We start from the raw sequence: 23,223 nt of genomic DNA, 5'->3' as shown, positions 1-23,223 counted from the left end.
CTCGGCATCATCCATCTTTCACCCCCTCTCCAGAGCCTGCCGAGGTCTTAAAGGTCGAAAACGACCGCACGGAGCAATCATGAACTCAGCACGTCGTATCCAGAGGCTCTCGCCCGTCGTCCCGCCCCTGCGAAGCTCCCGCTCTACCCCTCCTTCGCAGTACCGGTTCCTTTCCTCCAGGGCAGCGTCGCGGTCGGCGCTCCTCGACAATGCGGCATGCTCCGAATGCGCGGCGCTCCATCGCCAGCCACGCTTCCCCTCGACGCTTCCCGCTAGCGCTGTGAGGCTAAGCGGCCTCTCGCCGAATACCGCGCGCCAGTTCCACATCTCGGCCCGCACACGGCAAAAGGAGTCCGAAAAGGAGGCCAAGGCCTCGCCAGAGGAAAAGACGAACGAGGAGGCCAAGGAAAAGACGGAAGAGGAGACCGACGAGAACAAGAGGCAAAAGGAGAAGAAGGAAGACCTTCCCCCGCCGCCGCCCCATGGCGACAAGACGCCGTGGCAGGTCTTCATGGAAACCATGCAGAAGGAGCTGAAGGAGTCCAAGGAGTGGAACGAGTCGACCAAGGCTATTGCCGCGTCCGCCAACGAGTTTGTCGAGAGCGAATCGGTCCGCAAGGCCCGCCAGGCCTACGAGGCCACCTCGGGCGCCGTCTCGTCGACCGCCGCCAAGGCCGTCAAGACGACGGCCGACGTCATCGGCAAGGGTGCTGTGTGGACGTGGGAAACGCCCGTCATGAAGGGCGTGCGCAAGGGTGCCGTTAAGACGACCGAGGTGCTCGACAAGGCGACCAAGCCCATCCGGGAAACCGAGGCGTACAAGAACGTCAAGGAGGTGATTGACGACGGCAGCAGTTCTCGGTATGGTGGCTGGATCGACAAGGAGGAGCGCCGGAGGCGGAGGGAGCAGTGGCTGAAGAGGGACATGGAGAGCGGCGTGTCCCAGCCGATCTACGAGGAGAATCCCGAGTGAGTACCCCCGGAGCCACGAGAGGCGAGCCGTTGAAGCGCAGCTCTTGCTGACATCGCTTGCAGCGCCGGAACGAGCGTTACCGTTCACAAGGACGCCGCGTGGAAGGAAGCCTGGAGGGACTTCCGGGACTCGAACAAGTTTGTCCAGGGCTTGTTCGGCATGAAGTCGGTTTACCAAGAGTCGGAAAACCCTCTCATCTCGACCGCTCGGAGCATCACTGACAAGGTGGCCGGTTTCTTCGCCGAGAACGAGACGGCCATGGTCATCAAGAAGCTGCGGACCATGGACCCGTCCTTCAAGCTGGAGCCTTTCCTGCGCGAGCTCCGCGAGTACATCCTTCCCGAGGTGCTCGACGCCTACGTCAAAGGCGACGTCGAGACGCTCAAGCTGTGGCTGTCGGAGGCCCAGTACTCTGTCTACGAGGCTCTGACCAAGCAGTACCTGCAGGCCGGCCTCAAGTCGGACGGCAAGATCCTCGATATCCGCGGCGTCGACATCCTGCGCGCGCGCATGCTCGAGCCGGGCGACATCCCCGTCTTTATCGTTACCTGCAGGACCCAGGAGGTTCACGTCTACCGCAACGCAAAGACGAACCAGCTGGCGGCGGGCATGGAGGACAAGGTTCAGCTTGTCACCTATGCCATTGGCATTACTCGTATTCCTGAGGACGTCAACAACCCGGAGACGAGGGGTTGGCGGTTGATCGAGATGCAAAAGAGCGGCCGCGACTACATCTGAGCGGGCAGGGCACCGAGCTGATTCCATTCTCACCTGGGCGCCTTCGAGTGCGGGGCACATCCGGCGCCGTCTGGCCTCAGTGTGTTATTTGTTTCTTTTTTTTTTCGAGTGTCACAAAAAGACATGTATGATACGGCATCCGGGAGATTTGGCCGCCTGGGGTTGCGCGGAGTTTTGGGTTTTGTGATGGTATAGAGCATCATGCGGGAGGGCGCCATGCGATGCATTTTCATCTCCAACACCACTCTGTTTGGCTCGCTGAGACGGGCATGTCACGAACAAAAGTTGTATCTTGTAACATAGGGAAAGGGGGTTGGGGGGTTAGGGAAGATATGTAAGAGGTATCAAGAAATCGTCTGCAATAGCCCATCAACAAATACGAGCACGTCTATAATGCCATCAGGCTTCTTCCATCGACGCTCGAGTGTGGGCGTGACTCCTGTACGTGTCCTTTCGTGTCATGTCGGATAATAAATGAGATCCTCACCAGGCCCTTTGCATCAAGCTGTCCCGTCCCGTCCTGGCCGTTTTCTCACTCCTCCGCATCACCGCCCTTCTTTTCCTGCCCCCTTAACTCCGCCCTGACCTCTATCAACGCCTTGCCCAGCAAGTTCAGCCCCCATCGCTCCCTCGCTCCCTCCGCCTCCTCCTCCACGAACCCGATCCCCCAAATCTTATCGTACGGGCTCGCCTCGACAATGACCCTGTCTCCCGTCTCGAGAAGCAGCTCCCGCAAGTTCTTCCCGCCCGCGGCCGCCACCGTCCACTTCCCATCCCCGGGGTTGGCGGGGCGCGTGAACTTGAGGAGGTTCCCCTTGCGCACGATCTCCTCGCGGCGCGCATTCCATGTCTCCTCGTCAAAGTTGGCGACTTTGCGGCCGAGCTCTTTGACCTTGCGCGGGTGCTTGCCGCCGGCCATGATCTCCTGGGCGACGGCGGTGTCGGAGAAGAGGAGGGCCTTGTGGTACATCATGTAACTTTTTTTTTGGACTTGGGTTAGGTTTCTTGGGGTTCTCAGCGCGGTACGGTCCTGGGAGCCTTACTGCTCCGCCGTGCGGTAGACGATGGACGGGTCCTCATCGTCGGTGAATGCGCATGGGTACCATTGGGAGAGGTAGCCCGTCAAAGGGTCCGTGTCTCGCCAGAAGTAGACTGGCGATGAGGAAGATCCCGAAGCCTGGGTTGGAATCTTGGGTTTGGTTGGCTTTTGTTTGGACACGCGAAAGCGTCTCTTGGATGAGGTTCGGGAGGCCATGCTCGCTGTGATGGAGGTCTAAGTCGGTGTGCTGAAAATGAGCAGAGTTTTACATGAAGCAGAGAACACGATCGAACTTAAATGCCGTTCCAGATCAAATATGTAATACTGGTATCCCTATGGTTCCATCTTGCCCAATCATGCACTTTGCCCTGATGTTTTACTATGGTAATGTTGGCACAGCCCCAACCTTTCAGCCTCAGGGGGGTTGTTGTGGCGGCGAGGTCGGCGAAGCATATTGGGTTAGCCTGATGCCTAGCGGCCGGTGACTCAACCCCGAGACCCCGGGGTTAAAGATCAATTCAATGAGTTGGAGAAACTGGGCAATCAAATAACTACCTAGTGATGATTCTGTGAAGGGAAATTTGCTAACGGCAGGGGCAGTGTTGTTGCACGAGCCCTCAGTTTCCATTGGAGGCCCCGCCGCATGTGAGCCCCGGGTTGTTCAAGACCAGATGTTTCACGGTTCTCGTTAGAATGAAGCCTTGGGTGCCCTGACACACGTACGGAGTGCTACAAAGGAAACAAGATCTGGGGAAGGGTAGGTACCGTAACAGGGATTGGGAGAAATACTCGAGTTTCCTAAGGTCCAGACGGGCTTGCTCTGGTTAGCTCCGAGTTTCCAGGACGTGTCCGGCGAACGCGGGGGCTGGAGCCGCAACGGTAGACCCCTTCCAAGCTGTCTGCGTTGACGCAGTATGTAAGTACGTACTGCGTACATACGCAGTAGATCCCAAGAGGGAATCTCAAAGTGAACCGAATCGCTTGTGTCAAGGCGCCTTACTGGGCCATGGCAAAGCGTCATCTCTTGCCCGGTCCCGTCGTTGGTCGCATCGAAGCGAGCCCGACAATGGCTTCCTTCAACCCGTCAATAAAGAAGGCTCCGTTCCAGCATCTTGTTCTGCTGTCTGTTTAACGATGGATGCTTCAGAACAGGTCGGCCCTAGGCACCGATAAGACTTTCCATCTCGCTGAGACCCCGAGCAGCCTTCCGCTGCGCCGCCAGCATCGTACACACAGCCCAGAAAGCCCTGGGGTTGGTTGGGAAGCTTTATTCCGGCTGCGAGTCTGGATCTTGTAAGCAACCAGACGTGGCGAAATATGGCGCACACAAACGCCAGACAGGACGTGGTTCGCGTGGGAGGCGATCGAGTTGCAGCGCTCGGTACTTCGGCTCTTATGGTCGCTAGCTTGATCCAGTCACGACGCCGAAGAGCTGCATACTGCGTACTCGTTGAGCGAGGCTGGTCTGGGAAGTGCCGGAGCAACAGCAGCATGCTTGCTGGCAGGCAGCCCTTCGCATGTCCGCACAGACGACATGAAACTTTCTGACGCCCCGGAACTTTCATGTTCGTCCGGTTGGCGAGCTATCATGGCGTGCAGAGCCAACCAAAAGCTCTCGAGTTTCTCGGTTAATAGTTACCTGAATGGTTTGCTCTGCTTTGGCGTGACCTGTCGCTTTCTTCCCATCGCCACGCTTGATCTGGTAATTACACAAACGACTCTGCCCTGATCTGATCCCTAGTTAGGTACTATAGGAAAATTTCCTGTTGGGGAAAGCATGGCAACAACCCACGGCGGCGGAACCAAATCACATTTGCACCCTGGGACGGGTCATCTGTCTACATGCGGCATGTTCCAGCACGGAATCCAATGTGCCAGCCCGCGCAACTTGCTCTTGCAGCAGGGATCTGCGTCTTGACCGCCACGCAATGCCAACGAAAAGCGCGGTAATTTGTTGGCGAGAGCGGCCTGCTTCTTGATGGGAGCGTGTGCGATTTCCACCCGGACCATGACAAGGGTTTGTGAGCCGGGCTCATTGATCTTCGGCTCTTGGCACGACCCCAGAGACACTTTGATGATGGCGACGGTCAGGCCAAAAGGCAGCTCGCCACCGTCTGAGTGGGCTCCTAGCGCCTTTGGGCTGCTAGCGCGTTGTTTGGCATGGTAGCGTACAGACACACACATGCCTTGGTCCAGCACTTGTACACCGTCTCTTTGCGAGACTCGCTTGACCCCACGAGGGGCCGGCAAGGCCTTTGCTGCGCTGTGCCCCATCGAGGAGGATATCCCAAACTACAACTCTTGCCCATCCTCTCCGTCAGCGTGCCGTTTTAAGATAACACGCCGGACAACATTCCTTGCGGGTCCCCTGGTGCTGACGCCGGCTGCTGAACCGCATTGGCCAGCATTCGCTTTGCGGCGGGAGTCTCACGCAAGGTTCAACACAAAGACGGCGGCGGCGCGGCGGCGCGGCGGCGTGGCCCTGTGAAACACGCACCACAGACCCATCGGTCGGAACGCCGGAACGGTGATTTGTTCGGACCCGGAGCTTTCCATGCTGGGCAGATACGTGTATGTATACGACGGATCGCCAACACCTCGCTCGCTACGGACAGTTGAGGAACCGCCTCATTCCCGAGCATTGCGTGCTCTCTCGCCTCGGCCCGAACCCGTGCGCCGAGCGACCCAACATCAAAGACATAGTGACAGCCCAGCTGCTGAACTTCTCTCTGGTTTGACGGCTGTGCCTTACCCGCATCGTGGTCCGAAGCATCTATCCTGGCCGCCTGTCGTACCCTCGGGCTGGACGAATAACGTGAAAGGTGACCCTCGCCACATGAATCCCACATCCTGTTTTCCAGCTGACTTGCGGCCAGACCAAAAGTGCTTTTGTGAACAAGGCGGTGGGGGCATCATTTCCTTCTCTTCGCTCGACTTTAAACAGTCTGGTCCTCGGCCAGTCCAGCTTGTCGTTAGTAGTCCAGCTGAGTGGAAGGTCGTGGCAAGGAGGACCTCTAAAGACACCCAACATTTGTTCAAAGTTGCACTCCTTTCTTGAGTGACAGCGTGGAAGAGTCCCGAGCGAAAGAAAGCCCCTATCCTCGGTGTTTATTCCTTTGGCTGGTTGAGCCAGGTGGCTGTCAACGTCGGGTGGTCACGACGACTAGATTCTGTCGGACTGACGCGGGAAACGACCAACACAGAGGAGCGACCTGTCCAACTTAGCTCAGATACCTCCCAGCGGTTGCCTGGTGCTGTGCCAACTCAGCTGTTGCTCCTGCCTCTTGATCAAACACGGTTGTTTGGGGTCCCGGAGCTGCTCAGAACGCCAGGGGAAAGAACACACCGCGGCTGGTAAGACCACTTGGCACCGTTGGATACGCTTCACGTTCACGTGAAGATACTGAAAGGGAGCCCGTCTTACTTGGAAAGTGTTATCTAGGTACACAGGCGTTTTAGTTGCACCGTTCTCAACCGGGCTCTACCTAACGAAGAGGGATCTCTCCCCGATCCCCGAGTAGTCGAAAGGTCCAAGAAGGCACCAACGTCTGCAACCTGGAACCTCGATCTCGGGACGCCGAGCCAGCAATCTCGATACCCGACGGTTGAGTTTTGACCGGCCGATTCTGAAGCTCATCTGGAGGAAAGGCTGCCATCATCTCCGAGAGACGCATCACAGAACTACGCCATGGCCGACCCATCCGAAACTGACTGGGCCGAGGAGATGGCGGTCAGGTCCACCCTACGCGGTCTCCTGGCAATCCTGCACTACTCCTATCCGACAGCCGTCTTCCTTTACTACATGGCCTCGTCTGCGGTGGCTATATGCACGCTACAGACGAGGTCCTCGGACCATTCTCATCCCCGCCGGCGCTTCATTCTCTGGTCCCTGATGCTCGTCATTCTCACCTACTTTGCGCAGCTCCTTGCCCTTGCCATCCAAGCCACCGTCCGCAATGTCTTCCCCCTGGCCGACCAGGACACCGTCATCGGCCTCATGTCCTGCGCCCTTGCCTTTGGTGTCGTGTTCACCGGCTTATCAGGGGCTCCCAACCCGGTCTGGCATCCTTATATTGGGTCGTTCGGGCTGGCGCTTCTGTTTGAGCCGGTCATTGGAGTTCTGGCCTTTCTGGTGCGACCTGTCGAGTCTCACAACTTCACCGACGTGTTCGACGTCGTGGCTCTGGCCGTCCGCTATCTTGCTGTCGTCCTGGCCGTGGCGTTCTACTTCGAGGGACGGTACACTGTGCGCCAGCGGGATAAGGGAACCGACGCAGAACGCCAGAGCCTGCTCAAGCCCAATGGCAACGGCCATGCCGGTCATCACGACTCCGACTCAGAAGATCAGGGAGACGGGAATCGGCAGCAAAACGGTTACGGCGCGACCTCGGACTCGTCTAGCGATTCCAACCAATCTTCGGACGCCGACGATGAAAATCCCTACGAAAGGCGCCAGCGGCAAGCCAGCGAGCAAATGGAGAAGCGGCTCAGGGAGAAGGGAAACTGGTTCACGTATGCCAAGAGCTTCCAGGTATGCGGTCAGCCAGGCACCTGACATCAAGACGCCGAACTGACGGTACTTTGTCCAGTTGTTCTTCCCATACATTTGGCCCGTCAAGCGCCGCGGCCTCCAGTTGCGCATCGTGCTTGTGGGCTGTTGCCTGCTTGCCATGAACTTCATCAACGTCCTGATCCCGCGCCAGCTGGGTATCATCATGGACAGCCTGTCCGGCGTTAACGGCAAGAATCCGTGGAATGAGGTTCTGATCTTTGCTGGTCTCAAGCTGGTAGCGTCCGAGGCTGGGCTTTCGCTCCTGCGTCAGTGGCTCTGGATCCCCGTGGAGTATTACTCCTTTGGGGCCATCAGCACAGCAGCATACTCTCACGTTCTGAACCTGTCGTCGGATTTCCACGACTCCAAGAGCTCTTCTGACATCATGATGGCCATCTCGTGTGGACAGAGCATCTCCAACATTCTGGAGTCGATTTGCTTCCGCGCCGTTCCGATGTTGATCGACATGACCGTCGCCTTCGCGTATCTTTCGGCCACCTTTGGGCCGTACGAAGGGTTCATCACTGTCGCCACAGCCTCCGTGTTTATGTTCATCGCCACCCACATGATTGCGAAGCTTAAGGGGGCGCGCAAGAACGAGGTTGGCGCTTGGTACAAGGAGCACTACGTCCGTCAGGCGGGCATCCAAGGCTGGTCAACAGTGACCAGCTTCAACCAGGTCGGGCACGAGGAGGATCGATATTCTGCGGCCGTCCAAGACCGCGTGGCCAAGACGCAAAAGGTCTACTTCGGCTACGTCCTCGCCTATGCGTTCCAGTTCTTGGTTCTGCTATCCGGGCTCCTCGCCGGAGCGTTCCTGGCCGTGTACCAAGTCACCAATGGAGACGCAACACCGGGAGATTTCATTATGCTGCTCACGTACTGGGCCCAGCTGGTGGCTCCCCTGAACTTTTTTGCCAGCCTGGGCAAGAGTATCTCCAAGGACCTTCTCCAAGCCGAACAGCTCCTCGAGATCATGCAGACGAAGCCGTCTATCGTGAGCAAGGAGAATGCGCCGCCCTTGCAGCTTGCGGGTGGCGAGGTCCGTTTCGACGGTGTCTACTTCTCGTATGACAAGAAGAAGGATATTCTGAAGGATATCAACTTTACGGCCAAGCCAGGGACGACGGTTGCATTTGTTGGGGCTACCGGCGCCGGCAAGTCCACTATCCTGAAGCTCCTGGACCGGTTCTACGATGTGACCAGGGGGTCCATTACCATTGACAACCAGGATATCCGGGACGTTGATCTCTACAGGTATGCCACGTTGCCTCCCGAAATGCCTGCATCATGTTGTTGACAAGCCGCAGCCTCCGAGCTCAGATTGGCGTGGTGCCGCAGGCTCCAATCCTGTTTGACGATACCATCATGAACAATGTGCGGTATGCCAAGCTCACGGCGACGGATGAGGAAGTCTACGAGGCATGCAAGGCCGCTTGCATCCATGAGCAGATCCTTGGATTCACTGATGGTAAGCCGCTTTGAGTGATTGTGCTACTGGAGAGGGGTGTTGCTGACATTTGGCAGGTTACCAAACGAGGGTAGGGGAGCGCGGCGTCAAGCTCTCGGGTGGCGAGTTGCAACGAGTGGCTATCGCCCGCGCCATTCTAAAGCAGCCCTCGATTGTCCTGCTTGACGAGGCAACAAGCGCCGTCGATACCGAGACAGAGCAGAAGATCCAGGGGGCACTGCGTACACTGTGCGAGGGCCGCACGACGTTCGTTGTCGCGTATGTACATTAACTTGTGTTGTTGTCGGATGGACGTCCGCTAACAGCTCGCAGGCACCGGCTGTCAACCATAGTGAACGCGGACCGCATTATCGTCATTACTGGCGGAGAGATCGTCGAGCAAGGCAGCCATGACGAGCTGATAGGAGCAGGCGGAAGGTACGCCGAGCTCTGGTCGAAGCAAATCTTTGTCAAGCCCAAGGACAAGAGGCCAGACGACGACGATAGCAAACCATCCAGGAAGAAGGCCAAAGCACCCACCATTGTCAACGATCTGAGCGCCGAGGCCACCAGTTCCGAGCTGGCCAAGGTCAAGTCGGCTCCTTCAACAACTTGCAGTGGCCAGACCAAGAATACCGACAAAGACGCCAACACCAAGCCAGGACCAACGACCTCGGGCCACGGAAAAGAGGTATGAACCTGCTAGAAACCCGTCAAAGTATTGCTATATCATGCATGGACTATCACCCTATATCTGGAAACACACCTCTATGCATACATATATCTTTGCTTTGACCCGTTTCTGGCGGCGCCGCCTCATCTCTGACACCCGCAGGGCTCTCGCTCCCATCTGAACCCAGACGCTCCCGCCTTCACACCGCACTTGTTCACCGCTGGCAGCAGATATCGGTTCGGTGATGATGCAGCCACTGTGGCGGCATCCTTGGCATTGCCTAGCCAAGCCCGGCGTGCCAATGCACCAGCCCTCAATAACCCTTTGGATGGGATGGCAGATCGCCCATCGGCCAGCCCATCGTCAGCGTCCGTCTCCGTCACACCCCACGTCATGTCATACCAGCATTCTCATTACTATGCCGCCGCTGCTGCTGGTGGACAGCCGTCCGTAGTGATGGTACCAACAGCGTACGCGCCTGTGTTTCAAGCGGCGTGGCCCATGATCCATCCGCTGGTACAGCAACAACCGCCGCCGCCGCCGCCGCCGCCGCAGCAGCAGCAGCAGCAAACCACATCTGGTCCTGCGTTTTCTACACTGAATATGCCCGGTGGTGGAAAAGGGCCAAGTTTCTTCCGAGCAAATGAAAACAATGCCGGGAGAGTGACGACCAGGAGGCAAGAAGGGTCCAAAACGTTCGGCCGGACAGACGTGTCCGGGGGTTTAAGAGAGTCGACCGACGAGGTTGGCGACGATGACGATAATGAGGAGAATGGTGATGAGGGAAATGATGGCCTGGGCTGCAGTGGGTTGAGGTATCCTCGGTACTCGAGAAAGGTGCAGTCAAAGAGCGAGCCCGGCGTTTTCGGTGTCTGGACAACGGTGGGTTCAGATTCGGCTTAGTCCTGGGCACACTGGACGTGTTTCTTGGTCTGCCTTTGTCTGGTGCGTTTTCCTTTATTATATTCGTTTTGTATTCTCTCCTCATCTTCATGTTGGGGACGTGGAGATGGGCATGGTGCTGGGCATGCTATGTTACGATGCCGGCTATGCTTTTTCACTTCTGTATTTCTTTTTTTTTTTTTTTTTTTCGTGAATACCTACGAGTCGCCCCTGGAGGCATGAGAGGCTTTTTGTGTCGGTTTCGAGCCAGGATACAAGGTGCAAAGAAGGTTAGACGTGAGCTTTCCAGGGAATGAAAAGCAGGGAGGCGGCAATACGGAAAATAGATTGATTAGACGGTTGTGGGAAGGGAGTGTCATAAAAAGCACGTAGGAGTAGTCATAATGTCGAGTTTAAAGAAAATGATGAGGGTAAGACATCTCTTAGGTATCATGATCCATTACTTTAGTTTGGTGCATATCGCCCGCCTGTCTCCATCCGCCGTGGTTGGGATGTTAAACTCGACACCGGTGACCGCACCCTCTCCCAATTACCAGCACCGCATGATCATCTTCCTCATCCAGCCGCTTCACCTAGCTGCTCAGCTCGCCCGCCGGCTCAGCTTCTGTTCCAAATCCCTTTTCTCAGCAATCGCCCTCTTCTTGTGCCCAAACATCTTGGTGAACTGTGCATCCCTTGCAGACAGCTCGACAGCGCGGCGACCGAAGTCGATGCTGCGCTTCTCCTGTTCGGGATGCGTGACCACCGCCGTGATGTTGCCGCAATCGGGCCTCTTGAGGCGGGTGCCAAACGTGTCCGCCGCCCAAATGAGAACGCCATTGGTCCACCCGAAGCCCTCCACCACCTCATACTCGCCGCCGCCTCCGGCCACGTTGATAGCGTTGTCGGAGTACTTCTCAAACATGGTCCCGGTCGCGCCCGGCGTGACGCCCTCGAGCTGCGGCATGTCGCTCGTCGATCCGCCCGTGGCGTACCAGGTGCAGAAGGTCGAGTCGAGGTAGCGCTGGGCAAGCTGCAGCGCGAGGTTCTGGACGGAGAGGTAGGCCGGATCCGACTCGCCGAACGTGGGCGGCGTGTTGAGCAGGCCTTTCATAAGGATGTGCTGCAGCGGGGGCCAGACATTGGGCTGGTCCCATTGCTGGCCCGAGCGAAAGTTGGTGGCGGGGATGGCGCCGGGGCGGACCTTGAGCATCTCCTCGACACGGGCGTAGGCGAGCTTCACGGCCAAGGGGTTCGCCTTGAGGCTGGCTGGGGCCGCGCCGGTCCAGAAGGGGTAGAGCTGGGCCACGTCGAAGAGAACCTGGTAGCCCTCGGGGGCTTGGCCCTTCTCGCCCGCGGTGGCATCGGGGTCGACGGGCACGTAGACGCGCTGCGAGCTGCTGGTCAGGTTGTAGTCAAAGTACGACCAGTGTGTGGCGTTCCACATGAGGTCGAACATGGCCTCGCTCCGCTTCTGGGCTGCCGCCACGAACGTAGCAGCACCGCTGGAATTGCCCGTCTTCTCCAGGAGCTCAGCGATGATAACCTCGTTCTGGTAGAGGATAGCGTTGAGGTCGACAGGGACGAGGCTGGTGACGTCAATCGAGCGAAGGGGGAAATAGACGTCATTCGCCGCGTCGTTCGGTGTCCGAAGCCACCTGGAGCTGTAGTCCCAGCCAGACTCGGCACCGCTGGCCAGGTTGGCGTAGACATTGGCGATCTCGGTCTCGTTGAGGGGGTTCTTCACGGGGTAAATTATGCCGGACTCGGCATAATAGGACTGGTTGGTGGCTGTGATGTAGTCCTCCCGGTACGACTCGGGACGCGGCTGGTTGTTGTTCACAGCATACCTGGCGTGATGAGCATTGTCAGTATCATGCTGAGGGAGAAAAAAAGAAGAAGCGCAGCGGCGTTACCTGTTGAGGGTATACTGCTTTCCGTTGGGAGCCGTGATGGACACGCTGCGGTTGTTGGTCCAGAAATCGTGCTCCTTGATCAGAAGCGGCAGGGCCCGGTCCAAGATGCTGGTGTCATTCGTGTACTCAATGTAGGTCTTGACCATGAGCGTCAAGAGCGGCGGTTGCGACCGGTTCAGGTAGTAGATGCGGGCGCCGTTGGGCACGAATCCGATGGTGTCTACAAAGTCAAGGAAATTCTCGATGATGTTCTTGGAGATTTCGATAAAGGAGCCACCGGTTCGCAAAAGACCCTCAAGAATCCAGTACGAATCCCAGTAGTAGGGCTCGCGGAACCGGCCGCCAGCTACCACGAACGAACGGTTCACGGGGATGAAGCTGTCGGCGCACTCAGAGCAGCTGCTGGAGCCGGCATACCGCCGGGTGAGATCGGGCCAGATATCAATGACCTTTGCAACGAACTCTTTGATGGTGGTGTCCTGGAGCTTGTCGAGGAACTTTGCGTCGACCGTCAATTCCTCCTCAGGCACATCCTCAAGCTCACCGCCAGCGGGGGCGAAATTCTCGACGAGGAAGGCATTCAGCTCCGAGTTGTTGGAAATAGGACGTGATAGCCGGTTGAAGGCTGCGATTACTTCAGCCAGCGGCTTGATAGTAGGCCTTAAGAAGTTTCCATTAGCCCTCAACTCAGCTTTCCGAAGAACACGCTAGCGATAGAAACGTCAACCTACATATCCACGAAGGTCTTGGAATCCGAGAAAGGCCGCGCGAGCTCGATGGCCTTGAGAACCTCGCCATGACAGTACAACGGCGAGTCGCAGGGAGCTGTCACGCTGCCATTGATGTAGAGGCACGACGCCAGTTGGCCGCCCAGGGCGGCCGCCACCAAGGCTCGTGGCAACATAACGGCGTGTATGGTCACGGTAGCTTGGGGTGAGGGGGAGGTTGTTGGTGAGAGGCTCTGCAGCGTACCGGCACGGAGCGTTCAGGCGTTGTTAGTAAGTCTGGCATCGGCAGTTTTTGTTAGTGATCCCTTCGTACCCTTTATACGCACAAAACAAGAATTCGTGGGATTGTGTGAAACCAGGAAAGCATGCTCTTCGATGGTGCCAACTTCCAGGCCTAGTCGCGTGTGACCTTTTGCCTTGCTCGCCTCAACTCACCACAAGCGCACACCTCCTTGTCGTCTTCAACAAGGGCACCACCAGAGAAAAAAAACACGTCGAACAGTCCCGTGTGACAAGGACGAATGGATCAAGGTGGAATTCCGTGGCGAGCAGCCAAGAGAAAGGTCGTCATCCCTACCTATCCAGTTCCTTGGTCTTGGAAGGTTCATGCCATCCCGAAGGGCGGGCCGCCGTTTTTAGTTGTCCGCGACGGATGTACGGGGGCTCTCCCAAGCAATAAGATGGAACCATCTAAGACACAGGGCACGCAGGAAGGCGGAAAGGCAGGCACGGCCGCATGGCCTGCCTGAAAAGCGCGTCCTGCATCGGGCCCTCTAATTCCAGGGTCGCATGCTTACTCCCGTGATCACCACCGCTGTCGGCATGGAAAGCATTCGCATGGGAAGGTGGTAGTAGTTGGAGACGCAGGTCAACAACAACCTCTGGGGATTTGTTGACCGAATCCCATCAGCAGCCCGGCATAGCTCCGAACCCGAACGCTGCCCGCGCTCTGATTCGCTGTGGCTAAAGTGACGTCAGGTCCGGTGGGGCCTGCGCCGGGCAGATCAACGCCTCCCATTGCCGACCGGGCGACGACCATCTCCACTCAGGCACCGGCCCCGGACCCGCCCGGGGTCCCCAAGTTTGCGAGCCCTCCAAACTTGTAAGTCATGGCTCGGGCTTGAGGCTGGCATCGTAAGTGGCGTCAAGCTAGTTAATTCTCTTGGTCTCGTGATGTTTCCAAGTTTCGCTGGGTGTCGTACGAGGGGCGAGCCTCCCCCAGGATTTCTCGTTTCCGCCATCCAAGACAAGACAACCCAACCCCGCCCTTCAATGCAAATGCCTTGTTATCAACCTTCTTCCTCGCCTGGCCTCAAGCGGGGCTCAACGACCGCCGCGTCTCGGCACATATCCGTATTCTCGGCCCTTTTTACAGCCTGGTCCGGGGGGACTTGCGGATGCGCCAGCGATGTAACGGCTCACCGAGAACAGATCCAGGGATGGGCGCATCCCGGCTTGAAGGAGTGTAACGTGAACCGCAAAATGTTGATCCGTCGGCGATCCTTTCGGCGTCTCCCTTTCTTTGTGCCTACGTATAGGCACGATCCGTGAATTGACAGAATTTTCCCCACAACACGACACTTCAGAAGCTGAACGCAACTGCAAGGGGCAAGTCCTTCACTAAAACCAGGCATACCGTAACGACGGGACGCAGGGATTCACTCGGCCGAGCCGTCTCCCAACAACCAAACCCCGCAGTCCATTCTACATGTCTCTCGCATAGCTACTGCGAAGTGCGATACATGGAAGCCTCCCCGACTCTTTGCTGGGAAGCGCCAGCACTGCCCTCCACAGCCCTCTTCTTGTCCTCAAAAACCGTCGTGAAGATGCTCTGAAGCTTTGGCAGAAGGGAGGTGCGGTTCTGGTAAATCTGGTAGTGAATGACCAGCCTGTTGCCCATGAGCTTGATGCCATGCTCCCTGCCGAGCTCCTCAAACCGCTCCGGTGAACAGCGCGCATCGTCCAGGTCGATCCAGACCATGTTCGTATGCACCGGGTAGGCCAGCTTGCCGCCCGCGGCCGTCCACATCTCGGCTACTTCTTTGGCGAGGGCGTGCGCCGTGCGCAGCAGGCCACCCTCGCCGTTGGGCCCGGTCCCAAATGTCTCGTCCACGGCAATGCGGGCTGCGGCCGTGACGACACCCGCCTGGCGCAGTCCGCCGCCGATGGACTTTCGTATCCATCTGGCATGCTTGATCACTTCGTTGCCGCCCACCACGATGCTTCCGATCGGAGCACCAAGACCCTTGGAGAAGCACATGCTCACCGTGTCAAAGCAGGCAGCGTAGTCCACCAGGCTGCCGGCGCCCGACGCTGCCGCCTCCCAGAGCCGCGCGCCGTCGCAGTGCATCTTGATTCCGTGCTCGCGGGCAAAAGCCGAGATGCGCCGCGCCTCTGCCAGGGGCATCACCATACCGTCGAGCGTGTTTTCCAGGCTGATGACGCGTGTGGGACACGAATGCACGTCGTCGTCTAGCACCACTTTGTCCCGGATGTCCTCGAGGGTGAGATACATGCCGTTGCTTGGCACGACCGTCTTGACAAGAGCTCCCGTCATGGCAGCGACGCTTGAGGAAGAGGTCAGCAGCGCGGCGCCGAGGGATGATTTCTTAAAAAAAATAAAAAAAAAGAGAAAAGAAAAAGAACGCTGATGAAACTCTCACCCTCCAGCTTCGTAATTGAAGATATGGGAGCGATGATCGCACAGCACACTATGCGGAGGCTGGGTGAGCAAGGACCTCAAAGCAACCTGGTTGCCCATGGTGCCGGACAGGACGAACAGCCCCGCCTCCTTGCCGGTCAGGGCAGCACAATGACGCTCCAGGTCCGCTGTCGTGGCATCTTCGCGGAAGACGTCGTCGTACAGAGAGCATGCCTGGATGGCGGCAAGCATGGACGGCGTTGGCGTGGTCATGACATCGCCTGGTTGGCTGTCAGCTGGGCTGGCGTGTCTCCGAAACGGATATGGCATGGTTTGCTCCACGAGACTAACTCCTGAGATCCAATCCACCAGCTCCTGCGCTCCCAATCCAGGAGCCGGGCCCGGGCGAGGGCCGGGCGGATCCGGACTCGCTCGCGGCGTTGGCGGTTGCTGACATGCTGGAAGTCCACCGTGCTGTCCGGACTACGGTCGAATGGATTGGATTTCGACTTGGGAGATGCCCGGTTCGTTGCAAGGCTCTTTTCAAGCACAGTCCCCGTGGTCCATTCAACACCATGTATCGTGACAGGGCGTGCATCGTGGAGTCTGGCCGGGATGACTCTAGGCCGAGGATGTGGTGCGCTCCAATCGATGAAGAGTCGAGGTGGGACGGTGCCTTGGTCGTGCCGATTGGGGAAACTGCAAATCAATACCTGGCCAAACTTCCGCGGTAGTTGCCCCCTGAGTCGCAACGCAGCCAAATTGTCTGATACCACCCGTGCTGCTCTTGCCGTCTTGATGGACGTGCCACATGAAGATGGAAGGTGTGACCCACCCCTCCCCCCCCCCAGGGTCGAGACGAGAAACTTGGTTCTCCACTCTCCAAAGGGTTTGGTACTTGGCCAAGGTAAGGTAAGGTAATAACTACTCCATGGTTTCGACCTTACCTATCTCAAGGGCACGCAGTGGTCTCGGGTCTTTCATCATCACCTGCTTATGTCTTTGCGAATCGAGTCAGATCCGCTTGACATCAAGAGGGGGCTTAGGGAGGTCCCTCCACTGTCCCATTGGCCGGATGTGATAAATCCATCAGCTCGACAACGAATGCCGTGCTCGACCCGAAAGAGCACGGCTCCCTCCAACGACATCAACCCCCGAAACCCTTCGGAGGATTGTAAGTTGGAAACTTCCCCGCAGGAACTTGCAGTGCATAAGCCGTGTTCGTTTCGTGGGACACAAGGACGCAGCATATAAGATGTCGACTCGACCTACTGATCCGCCTTTGGCGGTTGGGCATCCTTCCGTTGTTTTGTCCGTTGGCAGCAATTTCGGATCTGTACTGTGGGGGATGGCACACCCCCGATCGCACTCGAGCATCAGGCCGGGCATCTCGGACAAAGTCCGCACATTCCTAGGAAACAAGTCGAACAGTCTTTATCCTCGATAACTACCTTTTACACCCCGTTTCATCCCATCCGGTATCCATACGAAGATCTCCCATTAATAACCGAAACGGAGCGCCGCCCTCCGAAGAGTCTGCAGCTAACGCACAAGTGAGGCATCCACAACACCCGGAGCCTCTTACACCCTCGTTTCACCAAACATCTTCATGGTATGTCGAGACACAGCCCGAGAAGAAGCGAGTCGTTGCTCACCGACTTTGGTCGGTACAGCTGCTTGCCCCGCAGTCGTACGAAACCGTCCGACTGCTGAAGTCTCCAGGCTGTTCGACGATGCGGGACAGCCCATCACCACCAGCGGGCCCCTGGTAACCCCAAGAGGCAGGACTGCCCATGCCCAGGGTTTGCCATCCCCAGTAATCGAGAAGCTCTGGGTGATGATGATGATGATGATGAGGGAGGTGGTGGTGGTTGAGCCCATCAGTTTGGTACCCAGCTGGACCGCCTCCCGGCTCACACAAGGAAACCGACGCCGGCTGCCATCCGGGCTCGCTGAAGGGGATCGCGCCGACCGGTTCCGAAGCCGCAGCCGGAATGTAATGGAACGAAGCGCCCGAGACGAAGTCAGCTGATGGAGAATACCCGCCTGACGCCATGATTACGGAGGCAGAGACGGGCCCATCGGTTGTCGGCAAGAACCCGCTCGACGAGGCCGAGTACCCCGGAGAAACCAAAGCCGAGGCCAAGAAGATCTCGGATGGGGCGGAATGGTCGGCTGGCGGCGCCGCATTGGACGGGATGACGGGCGGGACGGCCCGTGCTTGAGCCACCGATACCGCATGGCTCCTTGAGGTTCGGCAGCTCCCCGACATGGACGAGGGACTCGCTGTGCTGCGCGGCTGGCGACTGCTTGAGTCCAGCGCGATGTCGCTACCAGAGCTTGGAGTGCTCGATCGGCTCTCTGGGCTTTGGTTGGGCCGACGTGCCACGGGTGGAGTCGCTTTTGTCGAGCGCTTCTCCTGGGTCACCACGAAGGCCGCCTCGTCAGAGCTTGACGAACTGCATCTCATGCCCTTTGTCCTCTTGGTCACGCCGATCAGCGCCTGCTCCCTGACGCTCAGGGGCAGCTTGTTGAGGAGCCCTCGAAGGATGCGATGGAGCGTCCCGGTCGTCTTGGATCGGGAGGCCCCCTCGGCGAGCATCTCCAAGCCCTTGGAGAGGGCCTCGAGCACTCCTTCTCGGCGCGGAAGGGTTCGAGCTTCGTCCTGGAGGAACCCCGAACATAGCACGGTCGCCACGTCGAAGATGCAGAAGATGCCATAATGGAACTTGGCTCCCGCCGAGACCATGGTCTCAAACAACAGCCACGCCACCTCCATGAGGCTTAGGGCGGCGTCAACCCCGCGCTCTCGGAGCGCCGACTCGAGATCGGACATGGGCTTTCCAGAATTCCGCAGGATGAACGGCCGGAGCTGAGTGTAGAGGCTCAAGTATCCGATCAGGTGCAGATACCGGCGCTGGAACACGACCCATTCAAACTCGTCGTCCCAGCAGGTATCCGGGGGCGTCTTGGCCGCATACTCGGCTGGGAGCCTGTCGAACCACGCCTCCACCGTGTCCACCATGCGCTTGGCAGTTTGTGCATTGTCGTCATCCGAACCTGAGCCCTTGCTCATCTGCGCCACCATCTCGATGCAGAGCTGGCAATGCAAAATCATGTGTCGGAATGGCGACGGTTGATTGGGCCGCAAGGGGTTGTTCTCGAGGGTCAAGGTAGGCATGACGATGGTGCAGTCATCGTGGTTGATGATGAGCGGGCGGGAGAGCGTGGCGCCCAAGGCACTTTCAAGCTGTCAGCTGGATGTCTTGCCGGCTGGAGAAGGTTAACCTACAAGTCCCACAGATACAATATCACCCACACACGCCTCCGCATTTCGCGGTCAAACTCCGACATGCCTTCGGAGAACGAGTCTTGATGGAGACCTGAAGGATGATCAGCATGATCGCTCAAGGCCTCGGAGCGCTCGACGCTACCGACATACCAATCTCATTTGCGGCCCGGATAGCTCTGCTCAAGGCGTGCCAAGAATCCGTCCACTTTTCGGCCGACTTATACCAAAAGGCCGTCAGGAACAGCTGCTGGACATGAGCGAGCCCGCCCTTTCCCGGGGGAATGCTGGCGCTAATCTTTTCGGCTGCGGCGTGCATGCGGCTTGCCAGGCTCAGCACGTCCGTGTTGAGCTCGCTTTCCAGCCTAACCCGCACCGAATCTTCAATGATGAAGTGCAGGGAACACGCGCAGACGCGCAGGATCAGGCTTGTGAGTTCAGGAGACACCTTGTTTCGCGGGGTCGCCCACCAGCCGTCATACTGGGTCCTGAACTCGGGAGGGTATAGGGCATAATATTGATGGTTGGCGCCGTTCAGCCAGTTGTCGACCAGGCAGTCTGTTCCTAGTTAGAGGTCCGGAAGCGGGTTTGTTCAGCGAGACACGTACCGGTATACCGCTTCTCAGGCACCACATGGAGCATCGACTTGAGCTCTTCAGACTGTTCGCCATCGCTATCCTCCACGAGATCTCTGACAGCCTTCGGGCCTGGGCCGTGACCGAGCACTCGATGGTGGTGGTAGGGAAGGTAGCCGAGATTGTTCAAGGCGCCGCTCACGTCTCCGTCTGAGTCGTTGTCGTCGTCGGTGTTCGGGCTCCGGTTATCAGAATCTTTGTCAGAATCGCCGCGGCCACGCTTCTGGGAGGCTCTGTTGGCGAGGAGAGGCTGGTCAGCTCAAGCACGTGCGGGGACGAGGGCGGGTATTCAGGATGAGGGGTCGCACCTCGACCGGCCGTCCTGCGATCGCTGCTCTCTGGGGAGCTTCGCAGCACTGGTTTTTGACACAAACCGGCACAGGTGAGACACGCCTCGCTTGAGGCAGTGGTTACAGGGAAACTCGCGATTGCACTGTCGCATTGTCAGCGAAGGAGCGCCTTCGGTGGTGAGAGGGCGATGCCGGGGATCGGGAACCTTCTGCTTACGGCGCTGGCACTCCATGCAAGAGATGCCAGGCGCGACGGCCGTCGCGGCGCTTGGGGTCGCAAGGTCGCCCATGGTGATCGGTGCCCTGCTCGTCGTCGTGGGGAAAAGGGTGGACGACACGCCGTGACGGTTTGATCGAGCCCGGGCTATTGACGACGTTATCATGCGGGCTTGATCACAGCAGCACAGCTCGAAGCGCTTCTGAGGCCGTAAGGTTTGGGACGGAGCAACAGCGTTGTGGTTGTGTTGATAACAAAAGTGAGTGTGATCCTGTGCGCGGGCAAAACCACATCGACGAGTTATTCTTAATTCTCGGGCCCAGGCACGAATCTATTCATCACCTGATGTCCCGGCAACATAGAACTACGATTCCAGGATTCAGTTCCACCGATCCTCGAGGATATACAGATCCTAATGAGTTTCCAAGGATGTGTTGAGAGCTGCCCAGGCGCTTGCAGTGGCTGCATGCAACCCTGTGCAGCGCAATGCCTGGTGCGATTCTGGACTCTCAAGACCAGGCCAGGACGTAACACCAACGGCAGATTGACTCAGATGACGAGTCCTTGTCAGCCCCAACGTTGCCCATTCTCAAACACCATTCGGCACTTCTTAGCCCGCGGAATCCGCAATCCTCCCGGCTCGTTGGCTGCTTCCCGTTCTGGACGACCTTCCCGACACGAGGAGCACAGAACCATGTTCTGGCGGCCGGGGGGTGGAGGGCGGCGTGCATACGGACCTCCATCGCAGCCGTGCTTCCCCCTCCTCTCGAGGCATATCGCTCCTGTTTTTGCTCGGCCAGTGTGGGGTCTTGGAAATTGAAATGCTTCTTTCTGGATGTGGCTGGCCAACGATGACCTGACCGGCATCATCAGTGGTCCTTGCAAGAGCGCAGAAATTACAAGAGCCATTGGGCAGGTTTGGCCGAGGCCGTACAGCGCAAGTGGGGGAACCTGAGCACTCGAGTTGCGAGCTATCAAAGTTGTCTTGTCACAGAAGGGAGCACTACAGGAACATTACCCGACTCCCTTGAGCCCCACAGAGCACTCGAATAGTCTCTTCATTTAAGTCGGCTTGTTGAGCATCGCGAGGATACAATCAAGACAACGACCCAAGAGAGGAGATGCGAGCTCAAAGCAACACCACCAATAACAACAACAACAGCAAGCATCTTGGGGCAACCTATCGCACACACGCTTCTCTGCCTGCCTCGACTGCCGGTTCTCCCAACTCGGTGACCGATGCCGAAGGAGAAGAAGCACAATAGGACTGACCGCAACTCCACCAGATGAACGCCACCCAAGTCCGCGGCCGCCGCATCAAGTTCCGCGGATCCACGGCGGGATGGGAGAGGGGGTGAAGGAGAGAGGGGGGCGGCGTGGTGTCGGAACATGGGTTAGAGCACGCATACGGTGTACATTAGCGGCAATGTCATAGTTGCAGGGACGTGGAAGAAAAGGTAAGGTACCGTATATGGATTATGATGTAAGCAAGCAGCGTCGAGTGGCTGGGAAGCTGGTCTGGCAAACATTGGCTGGGTTACGAAATCACTAACAAAGGCTGGAAAAACAATGGTTGCAGAAACGAAATCGGAGATTCTGAATCGAACCAAACATGATAACGGGCGCACCAGGCATTGTAAATGCTCAGGACGCTGCGTATGGTTACGATTGAGTTGCGGCGCAGTCAACGGAGGCGCAAGACGAGTTGGGAATCCAAGCTGCCTGTTGTGAATGGTTGCCTCCGGCGTGGTGCAAACTCGAGATCGCTATTATATTACCATGGATGTCTCATAGGCTGACGATCTTGGCGGTCTTGTATTGTAAAAAAAAAAAACGGACTGTTGGGTGGGACATGCTTGAAACATGCCTACGGTAGTACATGCTTAGACAGAGGCTCCCTCCTTGGGTTCCTTGGTTACACGGTAGCAGATCTCTTTTGGCGCTGAAATTGCATGACCATCGTGCTGTGCGTGGAACAGCAGGCCGAGGGGGCTTTGACACTAGTTCGCGTCCCTTGTGTAATGCTACTGCAATGATGATCGCCCACGGATCTTGACGCTGGCGTTGCGTTCTGGCCAGATCGGATATGCTTACCGGTCTGCTGTGTACGCCGTATGCCACAGGGCCTTCTCCCCCCCCCCTTTCAACGATGAGACATCGGGCTGCGCCGAGCACCGCGCGCAGCATGTAGGTCTCCACTCTGGAAGGGGGGGCGGCGGTTCTGCCCATCCTACCTACGAGTAGTAGTACGCAGTAGTAGTTATGTGACACAGCGCAGCCTTTCTGTGACGCCTTGGCTGGAGAACTGGATCAGGTTGGTGAGCGTTGGTAAGCCAACCGGTCTGTGTTGTCTAAGGATTGTCTTTATCCATTGGCCATCCCTGTTCCTGTACGTACTGCGTACCAACCCCTCGAGGCGAAGCGGTTGCTCTCGGTTCCCTTAGCTTCCATACGCAGAACACGAGGGTGCTGCAAGGCGTCGGGGGATCAAGAGCGGTGAATGCAGGGGCATGCCATGCCTATGTGCGGCGCCGCAGCCGGTCGAGGACAAGACGACATGGGCTCTCGTCAAGATGGAGCACCCAAGACACCTAAGAATAGAAGGGCGCCAGGCCGTTTGCCCAGAACGCGGACAGAAGCCGCACTTGAGCGTTACGTGATTTGTGGCGCGCAGTACATACCCGACAGCAAGTGATCGACTTGAGTGCAGGAAGCAGTATGCAGTATACTTTGTACTACTGCGTACTCAGGAGAGATCCATGAAATTGAATGGCTTCTCGACCCCAAAGAAAGGAAATGATGACACACGTCTTTCCGATCAGGTACTCAAAACAACGAATGTCCTTAACCCGTGGACGTCATGTCATATACCCATCTCCCAGACTGAACAACCTGAAAGAACCGGACCTGCCCGGCCTGATCAACACGTTCCTTTCCATCCATAGCATGCCGACCCACGCTCAAGGTTTACTCCAACAAAACACCCCTTAAGTCCAGACATGAAGAATCAACACAAATAAGAAACAGCAATCTGTCTCCCTGGTCCGCCCCCCCCATCTCCAACACCAATGCAATGCCATACACGTTACACATACATGACACCAGAAACAAGGTGTCCTAGAGCAAACAGAGGTCAAACCCAACCTCCTCCCCCCACCCACCAATCGGAGCCCTGAGATGGGAACGCTGGGGACAGGGCC

The 23,223-nt window shown here is 57.5% G+C and overlaps 7 protein-coding genes across 7 annotated transcripts; 3 read left to right on the top strand and 4 right to left on the bottom strand.

Annotated features, from left to right (window-relative positions):
* Nucleotides 1-79: 79 nt before the first annotated feature.
* Nucleotides 80-1,711, top strand: VTJ83DRAFT_242 (uncharacterized protein; the record flags this gene model as incomplete). Its single annotated transcript, XM_071008688.1, has 2 exons — nucleotides 80-969; nucleotides 1,036-1,711. 2 exons carry the CDS (start codon nucleotides 80-82, stop codon nucleotides 1,709-1,711), a joined length of 1,566 nt encoding a protein of 521 aa, XP_070869595.1.
* A 532-nt stretch (nucleotides 1,712-2,243) lies between these two features.
* On the bottom strand, nucleotides 2,244-2,966 carry VTJ83DRAFT_241 (uncharacterized protein; the record flags this gene model as incomplete). Its single annotated transcript, XM_071008677.1, has 2 exons — nucleotides 2,244-2,688; nucleotides 2,755-2,966. 2 exons carry the CDS (start codon nucleotides 2,964-2,966, stop codon nucleotides 2,244-2,246), a joined length of 657 nt encoding a protein of 218 aa, XP_070869594.1.
* Nucleotides 2,967-5,304: 2,338 nt separating this feature from the next.
* Nucleotides 5,305-5,808, top strand: VTJ83DRAFT_240 (uncharacterized protein; the record flags this gene model as incomplete). The annotated part of the gene is made up of 2 exons (XM_071008666.1): nucleotides 5,305-5,572; nucleotides 5,627-5,808. The coding sequence occupies 2 exons, from the start codon at nucleotides 5,305-5,307 to the stop codon at nucleotides 5,806-5,808; spliced, it is 450 nt and encodes a 149-aa protein (XP_070869593.1).
* Nucleotides 5,809-6,438: 630 nt separating this feature from the next.
* Nucleotides 6,439-9,449, top strand: VTJ83DRAFT_239 (uncharacterized protein; the record flags this gene model as incomplete). Its single annotated transcript, XM_071008654.1, has 5 exons — nucleotides 6,439-7,281; nucleotides 7,340-8,559; nucleotides 8,613-8,773; nucleotides 8,830-9,031; nucleotides 9,086-9,449. 5 exons carry the CDS (start codon nucleotides 6,439-6,441, stop codon nucleotides 9,447-9,449), a joined length of 2,790 nt encoding a protein of 929 aa, XP_070869592.1.
* A 1,459-nt stretch (nucleotides 9,450-10,908) lies between these two features.
* VTJ83DRAFT_238 (uncharacterized protein) lies at nucleotides 10,909-13,127 on the bottom strand (the record flags this gene model as incomplete). Its single annotated transcript, XM_071008643.1, has 3 exons — nucleotides 10,909-12,157; nucleotides 12,224-12,883; nucleotides 12,955-13,127. 3 exons carry the CDS (start codon nucleotides 13,125-13,127, stop codon nucleotides 10,909-10,911), a joined length of 2,082 nt encoding a protein of 693 aa, XP_070869591.1.
* Nucleotides 13,128-14,674: 1,547 nt separating this feature from the next.
* VTJ83DRAFT_237 (uncharacterized protein) lies at nucleotides 14,675-16,049 on the bottom strand (the record flags this gene model as incomplete). Its single annotated transcript, XM_071008632.1, has 3 exons — nucleotides 14,675-15,518; nucleotides 15,615-15,873; nucleotides 15,944-16,049. 3 exons carry the CDS (start codon nucleotides 16,047-16,049, stop codon nucleotides 14,675-14,677), a joined length of 1,209 nt encoding a protein of 402 aa, XP_070869590.1.
* A 1,194-nt stretch (nucleotides 16,050-17,243) lies between these two features.
* VTJ83DRAFT_236 (uncharacterized protein) lies at nucleotides 17,244-20,096 on the bottom strand (the record flags this gene model as incomplete). Its single annotated transcript, XM_071008621.1, has 6 exons — nucleotides 17,244-18,834; nucleotides 18,885-18,975; nucleotides 19,035-19,439; nucleotides 19,490-19,749; nucleotides 19,825-19,949; nucleotides 20,013-20,096. 6 exons carry the CDS (start codon nucleotides 20,094-20,096, stop codon nucleotides 17,244-17,246), a joined length of 2,556 nt encoding a protein of 851 aa, XP_070869589.1.
* Nucleotides 20,097-23,223: the final 3,127 nt, after the last annotated feature.

This window comes from Remersonia thermophila, chromosome 1, assembly GCF_042764415.1.
Source record: "Remersonia thermophila strain ATCC 22073 chromosome 1, whole genome shotgun sequence".
Classification (NCBI taxonomy): Eukaryota; Fungi; Ascomycota; class Sordariomycetes; order Sordariales; family Chaetomiaceae; genus Remersonia; species Remersonia thermophila.
Note: the sequence above shows the minus strand (reverse complement) of the source record. Positions and strands in the feature narration are given on the sequence as shown.